The 23,953-nt window shown below is 45.1% G+C and overlaps 2 protein-coding genes across 2 annotated transcripts in view; both read left to right on the top strand.

Annotated features, from left to right (window-relative positions):
* The window catches only part of ARF6 (ARF GTPase 6), a 202,436-nt gene that overhangs the window by 88,820 nt on the left and 89,663 nt on the right, over positions 1–23,953 (top strand). The window lies entirely within an intron of this gene.
* Positions 863–23,223, top strand: KLHDC2 (kelch domain containing 2). Its single transcript, XM_075926148.1, has 14 exons — positions 863–1,019; positions 1,308–1,481; positions 3,821–3,900; positions 7,457–7,574; positions 9,944–10,059; positions 10,490–10,571; positions 10,666–10,749; positions 14,627–14,707; positions 14,789–14,847; positions 15,298–15,407; positions 17,252–17,324; positions 20,390–20,477; positions 22,498–22,550; positions 22,893–23,223. The coding sequence occupies exons 2-14, from the start codon at positions 1,326–1,328 to the stop codon at positions 23,014–23,016; spliced, it is 1,224 nt and encodes a 407-aa protein (XP_075782263.1). The 5' UTR covers positions 863–1,019; positions 1,308–1,325; the 3' UTR covers positions 23,017–23,223.

Below are 23,953 nucleotides of genomic sequence, written 5' to 3' on the forward strand. Positions count from 1 at the left end.
GGTTGTGCTCTGTGGATTTGTATTTGGGCTTCAGGCATGAGACTTTTATCAGACCCATTGCAGCTGGGAGACTGTGTGGTCCTAATTCCACACATAAAATTGCAATAACTTTAGTGAACACACTTAAAAAAACAACAAATAGCCCTGCAGCACCTTAGAGACTAACCAAACCTGTAGCTGGTGGGATGAGCTTTCATGGGCCAGCCCCCTTCTTCTGATGAATGGAGGGGAGGGAAAGAATCATAAAAACCTGCCCCATTTCTTGTTCGAATGACCCCTTCTGGCGATTTTCCTGCGACCTCTAGTGCCCTGTCACATGAAACCTGAACTTAGCACAATACACCTGCCTGCTTGGGCTGGGGGGGGCGGGGTGGGGGGCGGGGCCAAGGGGCAGGGAGGGGGGCGGGCCCGGGGGGATGCAGGGCTGGGGGCGGGTGGGGGGGGCAGCGTGGGGGGAGGTTCCAGGGGGCAGGGAGGGGGGCGGGCCCGGGGGGATGCAGGGCTGGGGGCGGGTGGGGGGGGCAGCGTGGGGGGAGGTTCCAGGGGGCAGGGAGGGGGGCGGGCCCGGGGGGATGCAGGGCTGGGGGCGGGTGGGGGGGGCAGGGTGGGGGGAGGTTCCAGGGAGGGGGGCGGGCCCGGGGGGGAGTCGGGTTGGGGGGCGGGGCCGGGGGGGGGTCTCGAATTAGAAAGTGGCAGCCCTGGCCCGGGCCTGGCTTTTGCCCTTCACTCCTCCCTCCCCCCCCCGCGCGTGTCCCTCCAACCCCGCCTCCAGCGGCTGGACCAGACCACGCCCCCTCCCAAGCAGGGCGCCAGGGCCCGCGGAAGGGCAGTGGCGTCAGCAGACCTTACGGAGCATGCTCAGTGCAGCCCGAGGCGCACACTCCCACTGGCCCCGCCCCTCCGGGTTTCCAGGGAGGCGGCGCGAGCGCCAGGGCCTGTGGAGGCGGAGCAGGGCGCGGGGGCTGCCGGGAGCGGAAGTGGGCCGGGGCGGCGGATGTTGACAGTGGTGGCCCGCTGAGGTGAGTAAGGGTTGGGGGGTGGCGCGAGCCGCCTGCCCACGCCCGCCCCGCCCCGGCGTCGGGGGGCGTGTCCGGGCTGGGCGAGGGGCCCGGGGCGGCGCCGAGCGCCCCTTCCCTCCCCCTCCCCGGTTCCGGAGCGAGGCCTTCGGCCCCCGCCGGGCGGCTCCGACCCGCGGCCTGGGGGGGCCCCCCGAAAGCTCCCGCACCCCCCCCCCGAGTTTCCTTCCGCGCGTGGGCCCGCCCCGCCCCCTCCCCCGCGGCCGTGACGAGCCCCGCGTGTCGCCCCAGGAGCAGCGCGCTGCCGACATGGCGGAGCAGCCCCACGAGCTGCCGGCGGACGAGGAGCTGCCCGCGCCGGCCGAGGACAGCGCCGAGCCGCTGGAGAACGCCAGCCCCGCGGAGCGCAGCGGGCACGTGGCGGTCACCGACGGGCGCTGCATGTTCGTGTGGGGCGGCTACAAGGTACCGCGGCGCCCTCGCCCGGCTGCAGACTCATCCGCTCGCTGACTGCAGCGCGAGCTCCCCTGGGCACAGACCCGCCTCGGCGGGACCCGGGGGCGGGTATGAACAAGCAGGCTGGAGAGAAGGAGCTGGATTCAGTCCGGGAGGCGAGACCCACTTCTAGCAGCTGATCAGGAGGTGTGAACTCGGGGCGTGGAGAAGCTGCTTTTGTACTTGGCGAGCCATTCACAGGCTGATCTTAAACTGATGGTGTCAAATCATCTGCACATTGGACAGACGCTAAATCCTTTGTTTAGGATTAAACAAAGACTGTGAATGGCTCGCCAACTACAAAAGCAGCTTCTGCTCTCTTGGTATTCACACCTCCAGATCAGCTGCTAGAAGTGGGTCTCATCCTCCCTGACTGAATAATTAACTTCCTTATCCTTATCTGCTTATTTATACCTGCCTCTGGAAATTTCCACTACGTGCATCTGATGAAGTCGGTCTTTGCACACGAAATCTTATGCTCCAATAAATCCCTTTAGTCTGCAAGGTGCCACAGGATTCCTTGTCACTTTTGCAGATCTGGACTAACACGGCTACCCCTCTCATACTACATACACAATACAGGCAGTCCCCGGGTTACGTACAAGATAGGGACTGTAGGTTTGTTCTTAAGTTGAATCTGTATGTAAGTCGGAACTGGCGTCCAGATTCAGCCGCTGCTGAAACTGATCAGTTTCAACAGCGGCTGAATCTGGACGCCAGTTCTGACTTACATACAGATTCAACTTAAGAACCCCAGGCATCCCCAAGTCAGCTGCTGCTGAAACTGATCAGCGGCTGATTCCAGGAAGCCCGGGGCAGGGGACGCCTGACTTGGGGACGCCTGGGGCAGAGCAGCTGGGGTGCTGCTGGGTTGGTCCAGTAGCACCGCCACTCCTCGGCGCTACTGGACCAACCCAGCAGCACCCAAGCTGCTCTGCCCCAGGCGTCCTGATTCAGCCGCTGCTGAAACTGACCAGCAGTGGCTGAATCAGGACGCCTGGGGCAGAGCAGCTGGGGTGCTGCTGGGTTGGTCCAGTAGCGCCCAGAGTGGCGCTACGGAACCAACCGGCAGCGCCCCAGCTGCTGTACCACAGGCGCCCGGAGCAAAGCCGCGGAGCACGGGGGCAGCGGGACAGCCCAGACGCGCTGTGGCTGTCCTGCTGCCCTCGGGATCCGCGGCTTTGCTCGGCTTTGCTCCCCGTCTCCCTGGTCTGCTGGAGACCAGGGAGACGGCCCCGTTCGTAACTGCGGATCCGACATAAGTCGGATCCGCGTAACTCGGGGACTGCCTGTATAACCTCTCCAAAAAAGTGTGACCTGCCAAGTCCACCTATAATCTTAAAGTGACGTGTAATTAGTTAGCAATGGTGCAACTTTTGTAAAATTTAAATACATATCTTACAATAAATCTCTATTAAATCTATCTCTTTGTTGCTAGGCATTTAATTCTTTTGAAGATAGGGAAATACTGGTAGTGGGTTATACCAGACATAGCACAGATTAGCGCTTAACGTTTTATCCGCATAGGTTTCCCAGCTCACTCATAGATACATTAGGAGCTTCAGGGGGTAGCCGAGCTAGTCTGTACAGGATAAACTTAAAAAGCAACAAATAGTCTGGTCTATAAAGTGCTACCAGACTGTTTGTTGTTTTTAGATACATTAGAGTTCAGAGTTCCTGAGCTGACTGCTATTCATGCTGGCATGTGGGTAGTTGAAACAAGAAGTACGGCCATATTGTGATCTCATGACTTAGACAAACAAGACCTAGCATAAGGTCATCAAATTTGTTTTCATTTAACAGCAAACTAAATTTGTAGCAAATATCTGGAGAGAAAGTTTCTAGTCTATTCCACTAACATTTGGCAAAATCCTTAAAAAATATAAACAAGTAAATCTGGGCACTGAGCCTGACACTAGAGCTCTCTGTTCGGTTTTCCAGAAGGATGAGGTTGCAAAGGTAGCTTTAACCAATTTTAATAATCTTCTGGTCTTCGATTCTTCTGTGAGCTGGTCCTATCCCCAACACAAACTAAAATAGTCCTGAGACTGCTTGAATTTGTCATTGTGTATAATTGCACCCTAACGGCTGTTATACAAGTGGTAGTCACTGGAATGCAGTCTGCACTTCGTCACATCACTACTCATCCCTTCTCAGACTCCTCATGCTATTTTCTATCTCATAAACATTTAAAAATAGTTTGAATTGTTTCTGAGGGAGAAGGAGGGCAGGCCTGGAAACACTTAGCTATATATGACATAAAATGTTGAGTCTTTTGTGATAGTGTCTTTTCTCCACTGTCCCTGCAGAATGCTCAAGTTAGGGGATTTTATGACTTCTACCTGCCTAGAGATGAAATATGGATCTACAACATGGAAACTGGAAGATGGTACAGTACAAGTTACTTTAAAATACAACATGGGTTTAAGAAAGGAAAAAAAAAGGTTCTCAGACTGTTCTATAAATCCTTCTGATGCTCCATGAAATAGGGCCCTTTGTTTAAATTTTCATTTATTTATTTTTCTAGGAAGTTATCAATGTTTATTACCAACACAACAAAAACAGGTGAAAATCAGTGTAAAAATAATAATTTTTCTGAGTAAATATCAGTTTATTTTGTTGAACAGAAAGATGGATGGGGAAATATTGAGTATATAATAAATATTAATGTAATGGAGATTGCCTATCTCCTATAACTGGAAGGGACCTTGAAAAGTCATCAAGTCCAGTCCCCTGCCTTCTCAGCAGGACCAAATACCATACCTGATGAATTTTTGCCCCAAATCCTTAAATGGCCTCTGCAAGGATTGAACTCATAACCCTGGGTTTAGCAGGCCAATGCTCAAACCACTGAGCTATCCCTCCCCCCCTTTTAATGTTTTGAATTTTGTTCAGTGTAGTTTTCTACAGAACTAAATCAGAACTCAATACATGATGCCACCTCTGAGTTTAAGAAAACAATACATCTCTTTTCCCCCAATAAAACATTTCATTTGAATAAACAGTCTCAGAGGGGTAAAGTAGCTGTGTTTAGTCTGTAACTTTATAAACAACAAGTAGTTCTGTGGCACCTTAAAACTAACACAAAAAATATGGCTCTTTCAAATCTTGAACCCAACCCCCCCTTGGTGTTGCTGTAGCAGGGAGCCCACGCTGGCACTGCAGCAGGCCTGGGCAAAACCATCTGGACCATAGATGCAGCAGGGAGCCTCCAAGCAGACTCCCCTGCTTGCTGCTCAGAAAAGCAGCTGCCGGGCTGTTTGTTTTTCACCAAGGCTACGTCTAGACTGGCCCCTTCTCTGGAAGAGGCATGCAAAGCAGGCAAGTCAGAATAGGGAAATCCGCGGGGGATTTAAATATCCCCCGTGGGATTTAAATAAACGTGGCCGCCGCTTTTTTTCCGGCTTGGGGAAAAGCCGGAAAAGAGCGTCTTTACTGGCGCGATCCTCCGGAATAAAGCCCTTTTCCGGAGGATCTCTTATTCCGCAAGTAGGAATAAGAGATTGTCCGGAAAAGGGCTTTATTCCGGAGGATCGTGCCAGTCTAGACGCTTTTTTCCAGCTTTTCCCCAAGCCAGAAAAAAAGCGGCGGACATGTTTATTTAAATCCGCGGGGGATATTTAAATCCCCCGCGGATTTCCCGATTCTGACTTACCTGCTTTGCATGACTATTCCGTTTTATGGGGCCAGTGTAGATGTAGCCGGGTTGAAAAAGAAAACTAAGGGGTCTTATTCATGGAGCAATTGCTGGTGACCTGCAGAAGGTGCTGCCTTCGCTCATTTCTAGATGACAAATTGTCATGCCCCTGGGAGCTTTGATTTAAATATGAGCAATTAAATAGGATTTTACATCCTTAATTTAAATTGATTGATCAGTTAAGCATGTTTAATGAATTAACCAATTAAAGGGGGGACAGTGGGAGCAGACACATTCCTCCACCCCCCCCCCCCCCCCGCCCCGCGCAGGCCGTTGGACCAGCCCCTGCCTGTGGGAGGGTGGTGGGATAGAGCAGCTTCCTGCCCACAGCAGGTGGGAGCTGCTCCAGCCCCTGTTGGTTAATTATCCACATCTCTGATTGAAATCACTGACTTTAATCATGATTTAAATCAGCCAGCAGGAGACATTGATTTAAATCCATTTTTAATTGTATTTTGCATTTGGACCTTTTATTTTTCTAAAGAAAGGATGGTTTGATTTACTGTATAGCCTTTTCACTGAAGTTGTGGTTCTTTTTATAAACCAGTAGAATGCACTAAATCCATATGTTTGTTTAAGCAGTTATACAGTTCTACTTGCTTACATTCTTAAATGGGAAAAAGTAAAAATTTAGAAAATGGTGCATTTTTTATTAGAGTATGATTTTTGTGATTTGAATCACGCTCTGCTGGGATGGAAACATAAATATAATTAAAATGCACAAAAACAGCATTTTAATTTTTAACAAATTAAACTATCTTAAATATGCTGGAAACAAGGAAAATCAAAATATGTTTTGTATTCCATTCAATTCATTAACTATAGATCTTTCTGGTCTCCTTATCCTTCATGATTTTAAAACTAATAGCGCTAATCCTCTGATCCTTTGTTTTTATTCTTAAACAGGAAGTGGAAAACAAGCTTGCTTTTTCCCCAACTTCCAATTGATTTCTTAACTTGGAATTAAATTAAATTAGTAACTGAACTAGTTGAATAAAGTGAAGTGAACAAAATATTTCCTCTGCACCTGCAGAAGTAGCGACTGGGGTCAAAAGCTGGGTTAGCACTTCAATAGGATCTGTTTGAAGGAGCTAGGCTAGTGGCTTCCACCAGTTCAGTGGTTTGACCTTCTATAAAACCTGACAGCAAATATGTACTACTAGGTGTTTTTATTTAATTGAAATTATTTTAATAATCGTTTAAGCCTTAACATAGGTTGTCAATTTCAGCATTTAATTGTAAATAGATTTACTTTTAAAAAACGATATTTAATTAAAATTAAAACTTTTTTGTTTTTTAAAAATAGATTTTTATTCCCCCTGCAGACTGCATTATAAAACAATTTAAATATAAGTGTTCTTAAACTTATTTTTCCATATAAGCAATTGCTGTAGGTGCCAATGTCCTGTGTCCCTAAATGGGAGAGGAGGTGGTGCCAAGATAATTTCTTTATTAATGTGTGACAAACACTGTGGCATGTTTGAGAACTTTGAACAGCAAATAGAGTTTCCATGAACTGTATATATCTGTAACATACTACAGCAGTAAAATAATTAAATACATCTAGGTTCCTATATTATTTTCTTCCTTGTTCTAGGAAGGTAAATATCTTGGTTTTTTTAAATCTCTTTGACTATATGTAATATTTTTGTTTCCTAAACCAATAGAAAACACTGGAAGTTGTTCAGAGACTCTATACCTACTATTGGGGGTAGGGAGTTATGTGTTTCTTCACTTCTCTAGACAACTAGGGATTTATCCTGCAAGTGCTGAGTATCCTAAACTTTTTAAGGAGCAGTATTAATTGGATCTGAGGGGAGGCCCATTCAGTCTTACTTGTCAGTTGCTGCTGTTTTGGTCATGTGGAGCCTTGAGTATGGAAATGCATCCTTGTGGCTACAGCATCATTGAAAACATTAAAAAACTCACCTTTTACTAAAAAATTTTTAAGGGAGGATCCTCTGTGCCTGAGACTCTCCTTTTCAAAGAGGCGGAGGGGAGATTTTTAAGCCTCTGAATTGGGCATAGAACAAAAAACAAAACCTTAGTAGAAGGAGGGTTTTTCTATATTTTCAAAGTGCTATTACAGTACTACAAAAATCCAAATGACTCTAAACTGGAGTCCTGAATATCCCACAAACACCAGTTATTGTTAACTCAGCCAGTCAGACTATTGAATACTTCTGCTTCAGAGAAAATAATATTTTCCTTTGTATCAATTTTTAAATGTTTTTGCATATCTTTTCAGGATTAAAAAAAAGACAGAAGGGGACGTTCCACCGTCCATGTCAGGAAGTTGTGCTGTGTGTGTAGATAAAGTATTGTATTTATTTGGCGGGCATCATGCACGTGGTAACACAAACAAGGTCAGTAGTGTGAAAATGCCCTTTCTCTTAAAGCAGTTCCAATAGAAAATATTTGTAGCTCCATTTTGTACTAAAGGTAAGACTGTCTTCTAAGTACACTCAGAGGCACCCAAATCTTGATAACACATTTCATAAACTACAAAAGCTCTTCTTTTTGAGCAGCTATAATATGTCTGCTGGACAGTGTTAACCAGGTCTGTTTTGTTACCTTAATGACTGGCAATTCTGAATATTAGCAAGTCATTAGGTCCTTATCCTCTCCTACCACACACCTTCATCAACATAACAAAGGCCATACTGGGTCAGACCAATGGTCCATCTAGCCCAGTATCCTGTCTGCTAACAGTGGCCAATACCAGATGCCCCAGAGGGAGGGAACAGGTAATCCTCACGTGATCCCTCCCATATACTGTCTGTGTTCATTGCTTGGAACAGAGAAACTATTTTTCTTTCTGTCAGTTGCTTCCTCAGACTTGAAGTAATCCAAACAAATGTTCTTTACACTTTCCAAAGAAGCAACAACTTACAGTATAGTTTAATCACTTTAAGCTCTTCATCCAGATGGCTGACACAGTATTTCTTCTAGTTCAATTTTTCTAACTTTATTAGCAGATATGGGGTTTGGGGTTGGATCAGATCCAACCCTAAGCACATAAGAAAATAAGCCAGGCTTCATGAACTGGGCTTGTTTAGTTTGGAAAAAAGAAGATTAAGGGGGGACATGATAGCGGTTTTCAAATATCTAAAAGGGTGTCACAAGGAGGAAGGAGAAAATTTGTTCCTCTTGGTTTCTGAGGACAGGACAAGGAGTAATGGGCTTAAAGTGCAGCAGGGGAGGTTTAGATTGGACATTAGGAAAAAATTCCTAACTGTCAGGGTGGTCAAATATTGGAATAAATTGCCAAGGGAGGTGGTGGAATCTCCCTCTCTGGAGATATTTAAGAACAGGTTAGATAGACATCTGTCAGGGATGGTGTAGACGGAGCTTGGTCCTGCCTTGAGGGCGGGGGGCTGGACTCGATGACCTCTCGAGGTCCCTTCCAGTCCTATGATTCTATGATTCTAAGAACGGCCATACTGGGTCAGATCAAAGGTCCATCTAGCCCAGTGTCCTGTCTGCTGACGGTGGCCAATGCCAGATGCCCCAGAGGGAGTGAACACAACAGGTGATCCCTCCCCTATCATTGATTTCCAGACAAACAGAGGCTAGGGACACCATTCCCACCCAAAGTAGTTTGACATGACTGAAGGAGTAGAATGCAGTGCTGTAAAACCTCCTCCTCTCCAGAGTTGTATTTACTGCCAAAGGTATTAATTGTGATGTACTGGCCCAATTCAGCCTTACACAGGTTCTTTGAGTCTACTTAATTTTGAAACATGGGGAGCTTCAGAAATCCACTGGACTCTTAAGCTTCTACCTCAGGAGTGAGCAATAATTTTTAAAGGGGGGGGCCACTTCATCAATTTCAGAAGTGGACTTAGGCTGCCCCAAAAGGGGCACAGCCAGGAGACTTTGCGTGCTCCCCCAATGTGTGAAGTCTTTTCCCCCCACCCTGCTATGGGCTCCCTGTGCATAGAGAGAATTGCCAGCTGTTTTGAACAGCTAGCGGTTCCCTCTGGTGCTGTGTGCCCCTGGCGGGGGGTAGGAGACTTTGTGCGCTCCCCCCTGTCTAAGTCTCAATTGGCCTGGAGGCAGGAGAGCAGCTGCAGGATGGATCAAAGGGCTTGGCAGGCCAGCTGTCATGCCACCCCTGTTCTGCCTGGATAGAAATGGCAATGACTTGAACTAGTTTGAAATGATTCTCTTTCCCCCTTCCTTCCCTCAATCCATCTCGTGCTTGGTGAATCTAGGCTTTCACTTAAAAGATGCTCTTAAAACTGAAGTGATGAAGCTGACAAGTTGAAATAATAGCTCAGACATCTGGCCAGCTTCATATTCATGTCACTGATGGGCTTCATAGCTAACATAAGTTAATTTCAACATCAGCTGTCCCTCTGCACAGCAAAGTGTGCAAGAAAGGAGAGCTGATTGTATAAAAATTTGCTGAGTGAACTATTGAACATTCAAATGGCTGGAGCTTGGGAGTGTACTACTGCCTTCCTCCCTGTGATGGGAGCAAAGTGTCTTCAGTAGGGATACTCCTTTCACAGGTGGAGAACGGTACAAGGGCCTACTTCTAGGTGTTGTCAGATCCGTACAAGTGACTATAGAATATTTCGTTGTAATACTCGGAGCTAGGAAAAGAGTTTATATTTAAAAACCTTTTATGCTGGTGCATGCTAATCAATTTGTTGAAACATTTGTTAGTTTAAGCTAAAAAATCCAGAAGGTTTTTAGTGGGTTAAAAACTCTTCTTTTTGTCTTGCAGTTCTACATGTTAAACTCCAGATCTCAGGACAAAGTGTTGCAGTGGGTCAGAGTAGAATGTCAAGGAGTTCCCCCATCATCAAAAGACAAACTTGGAGTTTGGGTTTATAAAAATAAGTAAGCAAGCAGAAGTGTTGCAATTTTGTCTTTGACAATTTTTTAAATGTGTCTCATTCTTGCTGGTGTGTCTAAACTGAACAAAATTGAAATGAATACATGTTTCACATTGAATCTCTGCTTAAGGGAAGTTTTGGGTTTGATCCTAAATATTTAAAACATTTTCAACTATAAACATGTCTTAAAACATGCATCTGACGAAGTGGGTCTTTGCCCACGAAAGCTTATGCTCCTACACTTCAGTTAGTCTATAAGGTGCCACAGGACTCCTCGCCGCTAAAATAAGAAATGTTACTTATAATTTGGTAACAAATTTAAGGGAGCATAATGCTGTGGGAAAAACCTTTCCTAAGCATCAAGTTGTAATTGTAGCGATTATAGTACAATGGTATTTGCTTTCGATAATCTTGATGTCATTTCTGTTGAACAGGCTAATATTTTTTGGTGGTTATGGTTATTCACCTGAAGGGATACCATTAGGAACTTTTGAATTTGATGAAACTTCTTTTTGGGTAAGTAACATTCTTTTTCCACTTAAAAGTAATTTTCAACAGAAGACATTCTGATGCTAGCATGTAATCATTAAAATGAATTTTTTTTCTAAAGAACTCAGGTCAGCCTAGAGGATGGAATGATCACGTGCATGTTCTGGACACTGAAACCTTTTCTTGGAGCCAACCCATAACCACGGTAACTTTAAAAATTGACATTGAGTAAAAAAAAAAGACACTCTGGTGGATTCTCTTCATGTCTTCTAGTGTCAAAGAGCAGTAATCCTATGCAAAGTCTAATCGCTTGCTAGGCCTGCGTTGTTTTTTAGTTCGGATACTCATTAAGACAGAGGATGTCTGCAGATCAAATGATTGTCCTACCTAGGTCTCTCCATGTGCATCCAGCAGTTGCTTGCCTCAGTAGCAATGACTTTGAGCAATTGACTTACTTTGAAGTGACACTTCCATATTGTTGTCCTGTAACTTCAGTATTCTATTGGCAGGTCTGCCTATGTCTTTCTCCCTTATTTCCTGCCCCACACCTCCATATTCTCCCCTCAGATTAAACATTTACTTGTACGGTCATACATCACACTTCTGTTCCAGCCTGTCTTGCCCTGGTACCTTCTACCACAGTGGTATTGTGCAATTACTGTTCCCCAGTGAGAAGTGTGTAAAGGCCCAGCTGGTGCCCTACCTTTCTTCTCTTCCCCACTGTACACACATTTCCACTCTATGACCTCGTACACATGGTCATCGGCCTCCTACCTGAATGGCAGTTTTCTGGAGCCTATCAGGGTAGCATATAAGCCACTCCCCTTGCTGCTGGGGATTCAGAGGTTTTTGGACCTCTCAGGAGCTGGCCACTGGCAGATAAGGACACAGGGACCCTGGATCTTATTCAAGATGGCAGTACCCTGGTTCCATTTTGATCTGTTGGAGAGATCTCTGGTCAGTGCTATAATGCACCTTCAGCATGCCTCTGCTCTAGAAAAATCACTGCCGTTGCGGCATTCCTAGTTGTCCTCTTGGAGCATGTAATTTAACCGTGATCTGCAGGGGAGTGCAAAGGAAGGAATGATGGTCTTGTGGTTCTTTAAAGCAGGGATTGAGAGTCAGGTTTCTGGGTTCCAATCTGCATGGGCAGCGTGTAGTCATTTACACAGTTAATCAATACTCCCCACAGGCACCAGCTCCCACCTTAAACCCCCCCTTGCTACCTCATACAGAGGTAGCAAGGGGAGGCGGGAGCCAGTACACGCAGGGAGACGTCTTTTAAGCCAGCTCTGAGCGTGTGTTGCCTCTGCAGAGCTGTCTGCCCCCTTCCTTGCTGTCTCCCACAGAGGCAGCAGCGTGGAGGGCAGGAGGGAGCCAGTACTCGGAGGAAGCCAGTTTAAAAGCCGACTGCCCATGAGCACTAACTCCCATGGAGCCGCCTGCTTCTCTTCTTCCCGCTCCTAGCCACCGTACTGCTGCCTCAGAGAGAGGTGCTCCCAACCAAGGGTAAAAGAGACTGGATGACGCCATTCCAGTTCCTCTTACCTCCACGTGAGGTGAGTTGGAACCCTCTTCCTCCTTTGCTCTTATTTTGATGAGTCTTGTTGCCGCACTTGTGCAAGTAGTCCTGCTTAGTTTTCATAGCTCACACCCTCAGATAGTTTAGTGTAGTATGGTATAGACTCCCCCTGGGCAGGGGACACAGCCCCTTGTCACTCAGGGACTGTGCCCAGGGCCTGCCCTGCATAGCAGCCTCCAGGAACAGCTAATGCCCTTTAGAACACAAGCCATGGTCTGAAACCACTAGCACTGAAGTCTAAGGACAAACCCAACCACAAGAATGTAAAACACTCACAGGTACAAGTGCAGATCACTCAACAGACTGCCCATAAGAGACACTTTCTCTCCTTGAACCAGCATCAGGTCGAGAGAGATGTTGCACATGGATCCTGCTGAACTGGCATCAAATGCCCCATGACTGGTGACTATGGCAAAGAAGTGAGATCTGTCTAACCTGCCAGTGACCCTTGGGTTTGGGACAGTTAGCCTGCCCGTCTGCAAGCATGGCTCCAGATGCTTTGTTGGTGCTGCTTTGCCAGTACACTGACCAGCTGGCCTGGCCTGCTGAATTGGAAGGGTTGCTGGGACAGAGCCACCATTATCTTCATAGCACCCCATCAGCCCTGGAAGCTTTGGTTCACAGACCTCCTGAATCTCTCCTCCATATCACGGGTCTGGCGCCAGCTAGCCCTGAATCTTCTGACACCAGACTGAAGCAGCTCAGGCTTTCCTTCATCTCATGGCCTGGTGTTTGGATAGGTGTCTAATGCAGACTCTATGTTCTCACCCAGTCCAGCAGATCCTTCACCAGAACATGTTACCAGGCACAGTGATGTCACTCCTGAAGAAGTCCCATCACCGCTTCCACTCTCCTGACTTGGTGTCCATCCTGGTTGTCCTAGATCAGTGATTTTTCAACCAGGAGTACACAGTGGTCTTCCAGGGTGTACCTCAGCCGATATAGACGTTTACCTAGTTTTACAACAGGCTACATAAAGAGCACTAGTCAAGTTGGGATAAACTAAAATTGTTCGGGGCAATGACTTGCTTATATTGCTTTATATGCTTTATATTCCAGTTGATTGATTGGTCAGTTATACAGTAAAAATGACTCGGCAAATTTCCAGTAATAGTGTGCTGTGACATTTGGGTTTTGATATCTGATTTTGTAAGCAAGTCGTTTTTAAATGAGATGAAACTTGGTGATACACAAATCAGACCCCTGAAAGGGGTACAGTAGTTTGGAAAAGTAGATGGGACTGTCATAGGTTACCTCTTTGCCCTGAAAACATCATGCTTAGCGCTCACTTCTGTCTGTCTGTCTGGTGGTACTTTGCACCTTCCTTCCCCCGGTAGAAGGATGCTGTATCTTTATACACCCTACAACAATTTGCTTCATGAATGGCTTGCTCACAGCCTTCCTGCTGTTTCAGTCCCAAACCCTAGTTGGACCTCATCCTTTTGGCTCTTACAGGACCACCCTTTATGAGTCTGACACCCCGTAGCATGACCCACCTTTCCATGATCATGGTATTCCTGGTTGCCATCACTGTGACCACAAGGGTCAATGAGCTCCCAGCATGATGGCAGATGCCCCCTACATGGTCTTCCATAAAGACAAGGTTTCCTTTGGACTGCACCTCAAATTCTTTCCAAAGATTGTGTCTGAATTCCATCTCAACCAATCAATTCACTTGCCTGTGTCCTGTCCAAAAACACCTGCCTTTCTTAGCAACAAGAAGCTATGCTGCCAGACATGTCCTGGTTTTCTACCTACAAAGCTTGTCTGTTTCACTAATGGCAATTGGTTCTCAACTAGTTTAGCTCTTGAATTTGCCAAACTTGCTTGGTTGCTGATTTGGAGGATCAAGGTAAAGAAAAATGACTGTGGTATAGTGTCACATACTGGACATTAAAGTCTGAAGTGTTGAGAAGCAAACCAATAGGATTGTATTGCCATGGATACCAAGGTAGTAAAATCTGGGAAGTGACATTTTGTAAGTCAAAGGTTTTAAAGAGTTGACTTCATGCCCTAGAAACATCTGCAAAAAGAATATATAGTTGCCTCCCCCCTCATCCTTTCAATGAAGGTCTGAGAATTCCTCATCTAGCCAACTTAAGTCCTCCATAAGGCCAGACATGGTATTCCTAAGGGTTTTTTTAATTACACCCTTTCCCTTCCTCTCTCCTCAGATGGCTCCAACCCTCTCCAACACAAACAAGTAAACTTGTGCCTCTCTTAGACAAATGCAACCTCATTTATCTCCCCTGTCCTCACCTATTGCTGTTCAGCTTAAATCAGAGTGCTAATTCAGCATTTCTGTCCTCATAGCTGATCATGAGTGTCTGGGGGGAAATTGTATTTGTTGTGTCTTAACTGTAACATCTGTGTGATTGGGGGCTGTTGAAGATCACCGGGTGGATTTTCTTTCCCAGTTTCCAGCCTCTTCTCAGTACCATTATCTGAATAACATTACCAACCAACTCTTTCTTCTAATTTTAATGTTTTCTTATCTCAGGGAAAGTCCCCCTCACCCCGAGCAGCCCATGCCTGTGCTACTGTGGGGAACAGAGGTTATGTGTTCGGAGGCAGATACCGAGTAAGTGTAAAACTGCTCTTGTGAGTGTTGCTGCTGAATCTCTAAAGTGAATATTTCATTCAAATTTTATCTTTATTTTAGGATTCTAGAATGAATGATCTTTATTATCTTAATTTGGACACATGGGAGTGGAATGAAATGTAGGTATCAAAGCTATTACTTTTAAGGCAGTACTTAATTGTATTTCTGGATGTGCCTTTTCACCTGCAAATCGTACTAACCAAATGGCTAAGTATTTACAAGCAAATGCATTGCTTTTAGAGGTAGGACTGAACAATTTAATGTTCTAGTTCCTTTGTTTCACTGGCTATCACTGATTTTAAAGTGGAGACTGTTGCTGTTTGAGACTATTCTGTCTTCATTGGATTAGTCTGTGTGCAGTAACTTTCCATGAAATCTGACCTGTAATTGTTGAGAAACGAACTGTGCCATCCTCACCAAGAAACTCAGTTGCTGCTAGTAGCTGGTCAAAGGTAGTATCCAGTACTGAAATGCATGCATTTCATCTGAAGTCATTAGAACCAAGAAACTATGCATTATATTTTAGCTGGTCTGTAACTTGGAGTACTTTTTTTTTATTTTAAATGCAGAATTACACAAGGTGTTTGCCCAGTAGGCCGATCTTGGCATTCCTTAACTCCGGTTTCATCAGATCACCTGTTTCTCTTTGGAGGGTTTACCACTGATAAGCAGCCACTGAGTGAGTAATTCTAAAACATTACACTCCAAATTCTAAAAAGGTGCATGCTCAAGAGACTGTTTACCTGTCTACTGTTTACTATCAGTGTCTTGGTAATACCTAGTGCTTCTCCCCCTACTCTCCTTCCCCCCCCCCCATCCCGACAGTACTCGGGGTGCTTTACAGAAGTCCGTACCACTGTCTCCATTCTACAGATGGGGAAACTGAGGCACAGATGAAGTATCTTGCCCAGAGTCATCCAGCAAACCAGTGACAGAGCTGGGAATTGAACCCAGGTCTCCTGAGTTCTTCTCTAGAGTCCTAGCCATTGACAGTTCCTGTGGGTAACATTTAGCAGTGCTTATTGCTCACTTCTCATAACAGCAATGGCATTTTTTTTTAAATAGAATGTTCCAAGTCCAGCCAGAAGCTGAGATCTCACTTTTTTTAGCAATGTGGAAATTCGTGTAGCTAGGTGACCTGCTGTAGACTTGTTCAGCCTTGTCAGTACTGAATATGTTAGGCATATTGAAAAATGCTATTTGATTATAGTCACCTGTTGTGTGTAAAATCTGTTCAGATGAATGGAACATGATGGCAAGCGCCTCCCAGAGTGGTAAGATGTCTACTGCTGTCTCCAAACCGTATAAGCTACTTTAACCCCCTCCCCCCGCCCCGGGAAAACAAGAATTACATCATCAACAGATTGGCCATCATGCAATTAATGTTGCTTAAAAAGCACCATTACTTTTGTATAATTCAACATATAATCAGCTCTTTGTTTTGTAAACTTTGAGATCAGATGCACGTTTAGAGAGGCTTATGAAAACTATTAATAATACTACACACCCATAGTGTCCAATGTGCCTAGCCACTAGTCACATGTGGCTCTTTGGCCAGTTGAGTGTGGCTAGTTTGCTATAGCAGTAGACACTGTAATGGCAACTGCTTCGGAACTGGTTGGACGCCACGGCTACCCAACATGAAATGACACCTAGTTTTCATAGTTAAGTGGTTTTCTGCACAGAAAGTGTTTCATTATTTCAACAGTGTCTCTTTTATTTTAGGAATCTTCCTTCTATAAATGGAAATATTACATACCTACACGTGTACAGAATATATCATTTGATTTGTTGATTGAGGGACTTAACAGCACATATTTAAAAAACATACAAGGTTTTCAGTGTTTGTGTATAAAAGCCCCTCCTGTACCTGAAGGTGTGTGGAGTGAGAGCTGGAGGAAATAATAGTAATTTCTGTTCAACTTTGTGGCTAGATTTTTCTTTTTCTACAAAACTGTTCCACTCTCAGCTCTGAGTGCGAGGTAATAGCTCACATTTGAAGTATTTTGTTCAGTTTTAGCTTAGGAATGTGAACTTGTAAATGTGTATACAGCTAACCAATAAATGTGGGCTCAATGGTGAACCTTCACCGTTACATGCTGCCTCTGGATCAGCGCTGGGAGGAGGAGGCTCCATGGAAGCCGGTGTGCACAAGGAACCAACTTTAGTCCTCTCCCCTGCACACCAGCTCTCAGGGAGCCACCCCCACATGTAAACATGTAACAGCTGAAATGTTCAGTGGTTACACATTTACCTAAATAAATGCATTTTAACATCCCCTATTTTAGACTTCACTCTCAAATGAAAGTTTTGCTACTAGTATGGGCAAGGGATGAAAGCATGGGTTCCCCACCCTGCCCCAGCCACCGAAATCCACTATTGAGAGCAAGTTTTCGCACAGCCAAGCACAAATTGCAAATTTCAGTTTTGAGGAACTGGGGAGACAGGTGCTTAAACGCTATTATGTTATACGAGAACATGCTTGTTCTGACAACAGTGAAAGGCTTAATATATCTTTTACAGGTGATGCCTGGATTTATTGTATCAGTAAGAATGAGTGGAAACAGTTTGAGCATAATTATTCTGAAAAACCAAGGTAAGGTGTACACACATTCTTGGAAATCTGTAAAAACCAGTAATAGTTTCTATGAAATCTTAAGGGACAGGCTGTAGCATTGATATGGTACACACAGGACTTGGATCACTTTTTCACTAATACTGCATCGTTTTTTAAAAGTAAAATAATGATACATCATAGTAATTGCTTTTACTTCACCATAGTAATACATCCCGTTTTATAAAGGTGCAGGATTAAGGTAGCTATATGTCTGTGTCATAAGACTCCTGCATATCTCACTGTGACTACCTTGTTTAGAACTCAAAACTGTATTACTTATCTGGTTTGCTATTTTATAGGCAAATAGTTGAGAACCAACCAGAATGTCATTTTTAGTGGTGTTGCTGCTACACAAGGTTCTACTACTCATCAGGCAATAAAGTACAGGCAGTCCCCGGGTTACGTACGAGATAAGGACTGTAGGTTTGTTCTTAAGTTGAATTTGTACGTAAGTAGGAACTGGCGTCCAGATTCAGCCGCTGCTGAAACTGACCAGCGGCTGACTACAGGAAGCTTGAGGTAGAGTTTCTCTGCCCCGGGCTTCCTGGAATCAGCCGCTGATCAGTTTCAACAGCAGCTGAATCAGGATGCCTGGGACAGAGCAGCTGGGGCACTGCTGGGTAGGTCCCCGCAGCGCCACACCTCGGCGCTGCAGGGACCAACCCGGCAGCACCCCAGCTGCTCTGCCCCAGGCGTCCTGATTCAGCTGCTGCTGAAACTGACCAGCAGCGGCTGAATCAGGATGCCTGGGGCAGAGCAGCTGGGGTGCTGCCGGGTTGGTCCAGTAGCGCCGAGGAGCGGCGCTGTGGGACCAACAGGCAGCGCCCCAGCTGCTCTACCACAGGCGTCCGCGAGAAAAGCCTGGTCTGCTGGGGGGGAAGAGGGGGCGCACTAGCTGCACGCCATTCCCCCCCCCCCAGCAGACCAGGGAGACGCGGGCGGTGGGACCGGGACCCACCGGGGTCCTCAACGGCTTTGCTCTGCGTCTCCCTGGTCTGCTGGGGGGCAGGGGGGGCAGCAGACCAGGGAGACGCGGAGCAGCTTTTCTCGCCCCGGAGGACGCGGGCGGCAGGACCGCAGCGCGTCTGGGTGGTCCCTGCCACCCGCATCCTCCGAGGCGAGAAAAGCCCCGTTTGTAAGTATGGATCTGACATAAGTCGGATCCGCGTAACCCGGGGACTGTAAACCGTAACATGCCACATTTGAAAATCCATGCTAAGTTTGCTAGTGGAATCTTTTTCAAACCTGCTTGGAACATGAGGGGAATCACAAACTTTGATTGCCCTGGCTGACAGCTGACTTTGTCTAGAGTATTTTGATAGATGGACTTTATCTAAACAGATGGCTATCTTTGCACGGCCAGAGTCCTAGAACTAACAGTGTTAAGGGGTGCATAAAAATGGGCTGGAAAACAGTCACCATAAGTCATCTTCTTGCAGAACACTTCTGCTCTAGCCACCTAATCTCCAGCTTTAATAATGGGAGTTCCAAGATGTTTGTCAAATAGTTAAAGGCATGGAAGGACTTCCAGATGAAGAAGTTCATGCAATTGGGACTGTTTGCAGAAATCTATAAGGGTATGTCTACACTACCCTCCTAATTCGAAATAGGAGGGTAATGTAGGCATACCGCAATTGCAAATGAAGCCCGGGATTTGAATTTCCCGGGCTTCATTTGCATAAAGCCGGCCGGCGCCATTTTTAAATGCCTCATTCCACGAGGAGTACAGCTAGTTCTGATTAGGAAGCCTAATCCGAACTAGCTACTCCGTGCCGCGTGTAGCCGCGCGGCACGGGGTTCGAACTGCCGGCATTTAAAAATGGCGCCGGATGGCTTTATGCAAATGAAGCCCGGGAAATTCAAATCCCGGGCTTCATTTGCAATTGTGGTATGCCTACATTACCCTCCTATTTCGAATTAGGAGGGTAGTGTAGACATACCCTAAGATAACAATACAAAGAAGACATAGGGGCACTCTTACACTTTATCGTACTATAAACAGAGGGACATTGTTACCTTTCAGTTTTATTCAAACTTAGAGAAGGAAACACTCTTTGCATAAGTTGGCCTGGCACCTCAATGCTTCTGGGCATAAGTGAGCCACCCATCAACTGAGGGACAGTTATAGGATAACCTGCTTATTATGGCTCTACTTGTACCTTTTACCAAAGTGTCTAGCACTGACCACAACTGCAAGATCCCAGACTGAATGAGCCACTAGTCTGATTCAGTATCATATTATGTGGTGTTGGTGAGCCCTGAGCGTACTATTGCTAGTTAACTTAGGCTAATTTTTCAGAAAAGACAATTATGGGCAAGTACTCTCTTCTTGCTGTGCGAAATTCTGTAATCAGATTGTAGTAATCTACTAGTGCTAACCTTTATCCTACCCCAAGCACCCTTCTTACAACTGATATTCCTGCAGGGATCTGACTGAAATAGTTATGCTGAAATGTAAATAATCAGATGTTTGAGAAAAACAGTGAAACTTGACTTAAGTACTGTAATGCAACTAACGTGTGGTGTACTGGTAATGAGTTAGACAGCTGGTGGACTGTGATAGGGTGGATGGTGAGGGTTTGCCTTGTCTCATGGTTTGGATCATCTTACTTTAACTGGCTCCTTCATTGCTCAAACTGGAAGGCTCTCAATTTCTTTGATGTAAAAAAAGTTCTCCGCTATTTCTTCACAAACCCTTCAGCTATCACAACTAGGATTACCATGAATTTTAGTTTAACTTCAAAAGGTGAAATTTGAGGGCCTGGCCTCAGACTATAGAACCACTCAAGCCCCACTTTGCTTTCCCATCCACACAACTTACGAAGTGGATATCTGTAATGTAGTTTGAATACAAAGAATTTCTGACCCAGAGCTCATGGTTTACTTTTGCTAGAACTTACTACATGCTGAAGCTAATCCGTTTGCATCAAGCTTGCATGTTAATAGTATTCCTTATTTCACAGTACTCCTCTGTAATGCATCAGTGTTGCACTTGGACTCTTTCTCTTCATACCTCATAAATGTATGTCTTATTCATTTTACAGGCTGTGGCATACCGCTTGTGCAAGTGAAGAAGGAGAGGTGATTGTTTTTGGTGGATGTGCCAACAACTTGCTTGCCCACCACAAAGCAGTAAGTGTATCTCTAAGAACGTCACTTATACTATGTACCGTCTACAGGTTGAACCTCTTTAGGCCAGTAGTCGTGGGACCTGCCCAGTACCGAACCAGATAATTCTTTGGACTATGGGAGGTCAATATTATCCAGCAGTATTACCAACACTTCACTTCCTCCTGGACTCTTAGAAAACATTTAGGGGTAAATTAGAGCTAAATAACAGCATTCTATAATAGCACAGAGCCAGGACTGGTGGCTATAAACAAACTTTATGGAATTGTGGGAAACTTGGTCACACCAATAAGTGGATATTAGGGTAATAAATCATGCTGGACCAGAGAGGTTCAACCTGTAGTGCTGCTGTGAATAAACACAAAATGACACCCCCTCTCCCCTCTGCATCTCACTTCAACCTCCAACTGTGAATGTCCTTCTCTGTGACTAAGGCTATCTACATAGGGAAGGGTTGGCAACAAAAGTGCCGTTGCCATGCAAAAGTTGCCAAAAGTGAAAACCACTCAAACTGGTTTTTCTGCCTCCCTGTTGTCAACACTTCGTGCCCACGTTGCTCTATCTGTTGATAGGGTGCTAGCAAAGCAATGTGGATGAGCATCTAGCAGTGCTGATCCCTGCGCTTTTTGGGATTCCCTCATAGCTCTGTGAGCTCTCCATGCTGAGGAATGCCAAAGCAGGACAGTCTTCCTGCTGTATTGCTAGCAGGGCAGAACAGGAGCACTCCAATAATTTGTTCTTTGTTTGTTCCCTAAACAGAGCAGGTCACTCAGCTGTCAGGTACACTTCCTGGAGCTTTGAAAAGTGAGGGGGCATGTGCCTGCAGAGCAGCAGAGATCGCAAAACACTAAGCACAGCCATCAGGACAGGCATTGTGGGATACTGGCAGAAGCCAGTTCTCTTTACAAAACTGAGACCACATTGGCTTTATCAACAAAGGGAAGGAAAGAGAAGAAAAGTTTCTTGCAGGAGTAGAAGTTTGTTGCTAAAAACTGTGTTTTCCCCCAACAAAAGTTGCGTTGCATTGTAAACACTCAGGCTGTGTCTACACTGCAGGCTTCTTGTACAAGAACTGTTTTGTGCAAGAGTTCTTGTGCAAAAATTCTTGCTCAAGAGCGTGTCCACACTGCCATGTGCTTTTGTGCCAGAGTATCCATGGCAGTGTGGACACACTCTTGCACGAGAAAGCTCTGATGGCCATTTTAGCCATAGGGCGTTGTTGTGGAAGAGCTCTTACGCAAGAGGGCTTATTCCCCATGGGGAGAGGAATAACTCTTGCACAAGCAGCCCTGTTTTCTGATGCTTTACTGTAAATTTATTTGCGCAAGAACGGACGTGCAGTGTGGATGCTCTGCAAGTTTTTGTGCAAGAATGGCTGTTCTTGCGCAAGAAGCCTGCAGTGTAGATGTAGCCTCAGGCCGTGTCTAGACTGGCCAGTTTTTCCACAAAAGCAGCTGCTTTTGTGGAAAAACTTGCCAGCTGTCTACACTGGCCGCTTGAATTTCCGCAAGAACACTGACTTCCTACTGTCTGAAATCAGTGCTTCTTGCGGAAATACTGTGCTGCTCCTGTTCGGGCAAAAGTCCCTTTTGCGCAAAAGGGCCAGTGTAGACAGCTCAGATTTGTTTTGCACAGAAAAGCCCCAATCGCAAAAATGGCGATTGGGGCTTTTTTGCGCAAAAGCGCGTCTAGATTTGCACGGATGTGTTTCCGCAAAAAGTGCTTTTGCGGAAAAGCGTCCGTGCCAATCTAGACGCTCCTTTCCTCAAATGCTTTTAATGGAAAACTTTTCTGTTGAAAGCATTTGCGGAAAATCATGCCAGTCTAGACGTAGCGTCACTGTTTTGTCACCCAGAGGCAATTTTTGGCAACAAAATATCAGTGTAGATAAGGCCTCAGACTTGCAAAGCCACGGGAAAGCTTTACTGTTTAAAGGAGAAATGTTTGCTGCTTCTTAAGGAATGAACTTATAATTGCATTTAATCATAAGGCTTCAAATATTAATTAACATCTCTCTTTCCAGGCTCATAGTAATGAGATTCTTGTGTTTTCTCTGCAACCAAAATCTCTTGTAAGGTAAAAACAACACACTTTTGAATCTTACACCTTTACTCTTCCCTTCTCACTTACTAATAGCTTGTACTTCTAGTACATATGCTTTAAGTCCAGACCCTAGTTTCTAGGCCTACTTGGGTGGCTGAGATAATATTTCCCCCAGGAAAGCTGAAGTAGTAATCAGTAATGGAAAGCAATCTTCAGACTTGTTTGTAAAGACTTCATGATACTTTGTCAATGAAAACAGCTAATACTTTGGGAGAAACAAGTCAACTAAACCACTTTTAGAAACAGAATTCTTACCTGTGAGTTATTTCACTTGTGTTTTTAATAGTAACTGGAACATTCTTTTTTCCTCCCAAGGCTGTGCCTAGAAGCAGTCATTTGCTTCAAAGAAATGTTAGCCAGCTCATGGAACTGCCTCCCAAAGCACTTGCTTCACAGTGTCAATCAGCGGTTTGGAAGTAACAATACCTCTGGCTCTTAAGACTTCTGCGAACAATCTGTGCATGGAAGAGCAATTCTAAAAGATGTAATAATTTTACTTATCACGTGTGGCAGCTGAGACACTTGCATCAATATCTGCATTATTGTTATTAGTAGCTTGTTGGTTGTACGTTGCATGTGAATGGCTTAGAGAGAACCTATTTTTGTGTAAAAATGTTTGCAATAAATGTATTTAATGCAAGTTGAACTGTATCTGAGCTTAAGCTAAGTTAAATGTGTTGTACTGTGCCTAACTTAATGCCACCTACTTCGTTATGTGATAGGAAAACTATGGTATCCTAAATTACGTTAGTGTGTCAGTGCAGGGAAACACTGCTCATGGGGTTACTATTTGAGGATTTGTGAGTAGTTACTAAATTTCTGGGCCTTAAAGTTGGTAAATGCTTGAAATATACTTCTGCCACTAATGATCTTTGGGACACCATTAATATTAAAGAATGACTTTACATTGTTTCACATGATAGAGTAGTTTTAGTCTGTTAGCATCTCACTGATAGAAATAAGACAAGTTTCACAACACGTGTTTAAAACTCTTATTTAGTGCTGGGCATAGTTAATTTAAAACTTTCTAAAAGTTCTGAACCTTCAGTTGTTTAAAAGCAAATGCAGAGGGATGGTGACTGTGTCATGATGTGGGATTAAGAACTGTACATAGGAGCATTAAGTAGACATTGTATTTTATCTTGAGTGAGTGAGAATGCTTTAGTCAGTAAAGTGTCAAACTGGACTGTGCATACCTAGGAGTAGCCCAAAGCAGCTCGATTGTTCACGTGCTACAGAAGCTGCTGAAGGAAATGCAAGTCAGAGCCTCAGCAGTGCTGTGAATCTCATGCCTAACAGTGGCTCAGCTCTGTTTAGCCTCACTAGTTTTAATGCAAATGGATTGTATGTGAACAGCAGCCCAGCACTTTAGGAAC

Source organism: Pelodiscus sinensis, chromosome 4 (genome assembly GCF_049634645.1).
Source record: "Pelodiscus sinensis isolate JC-2024 chromosome 4, ASM4963464v1, whole genome shotgun sequence".
NCBI classification, from domain to species: Eukaryota; Metazoa; Chordata; order Testudines; family Trionychidae; genus Pelodiscus; species Pelodiscus sinensis.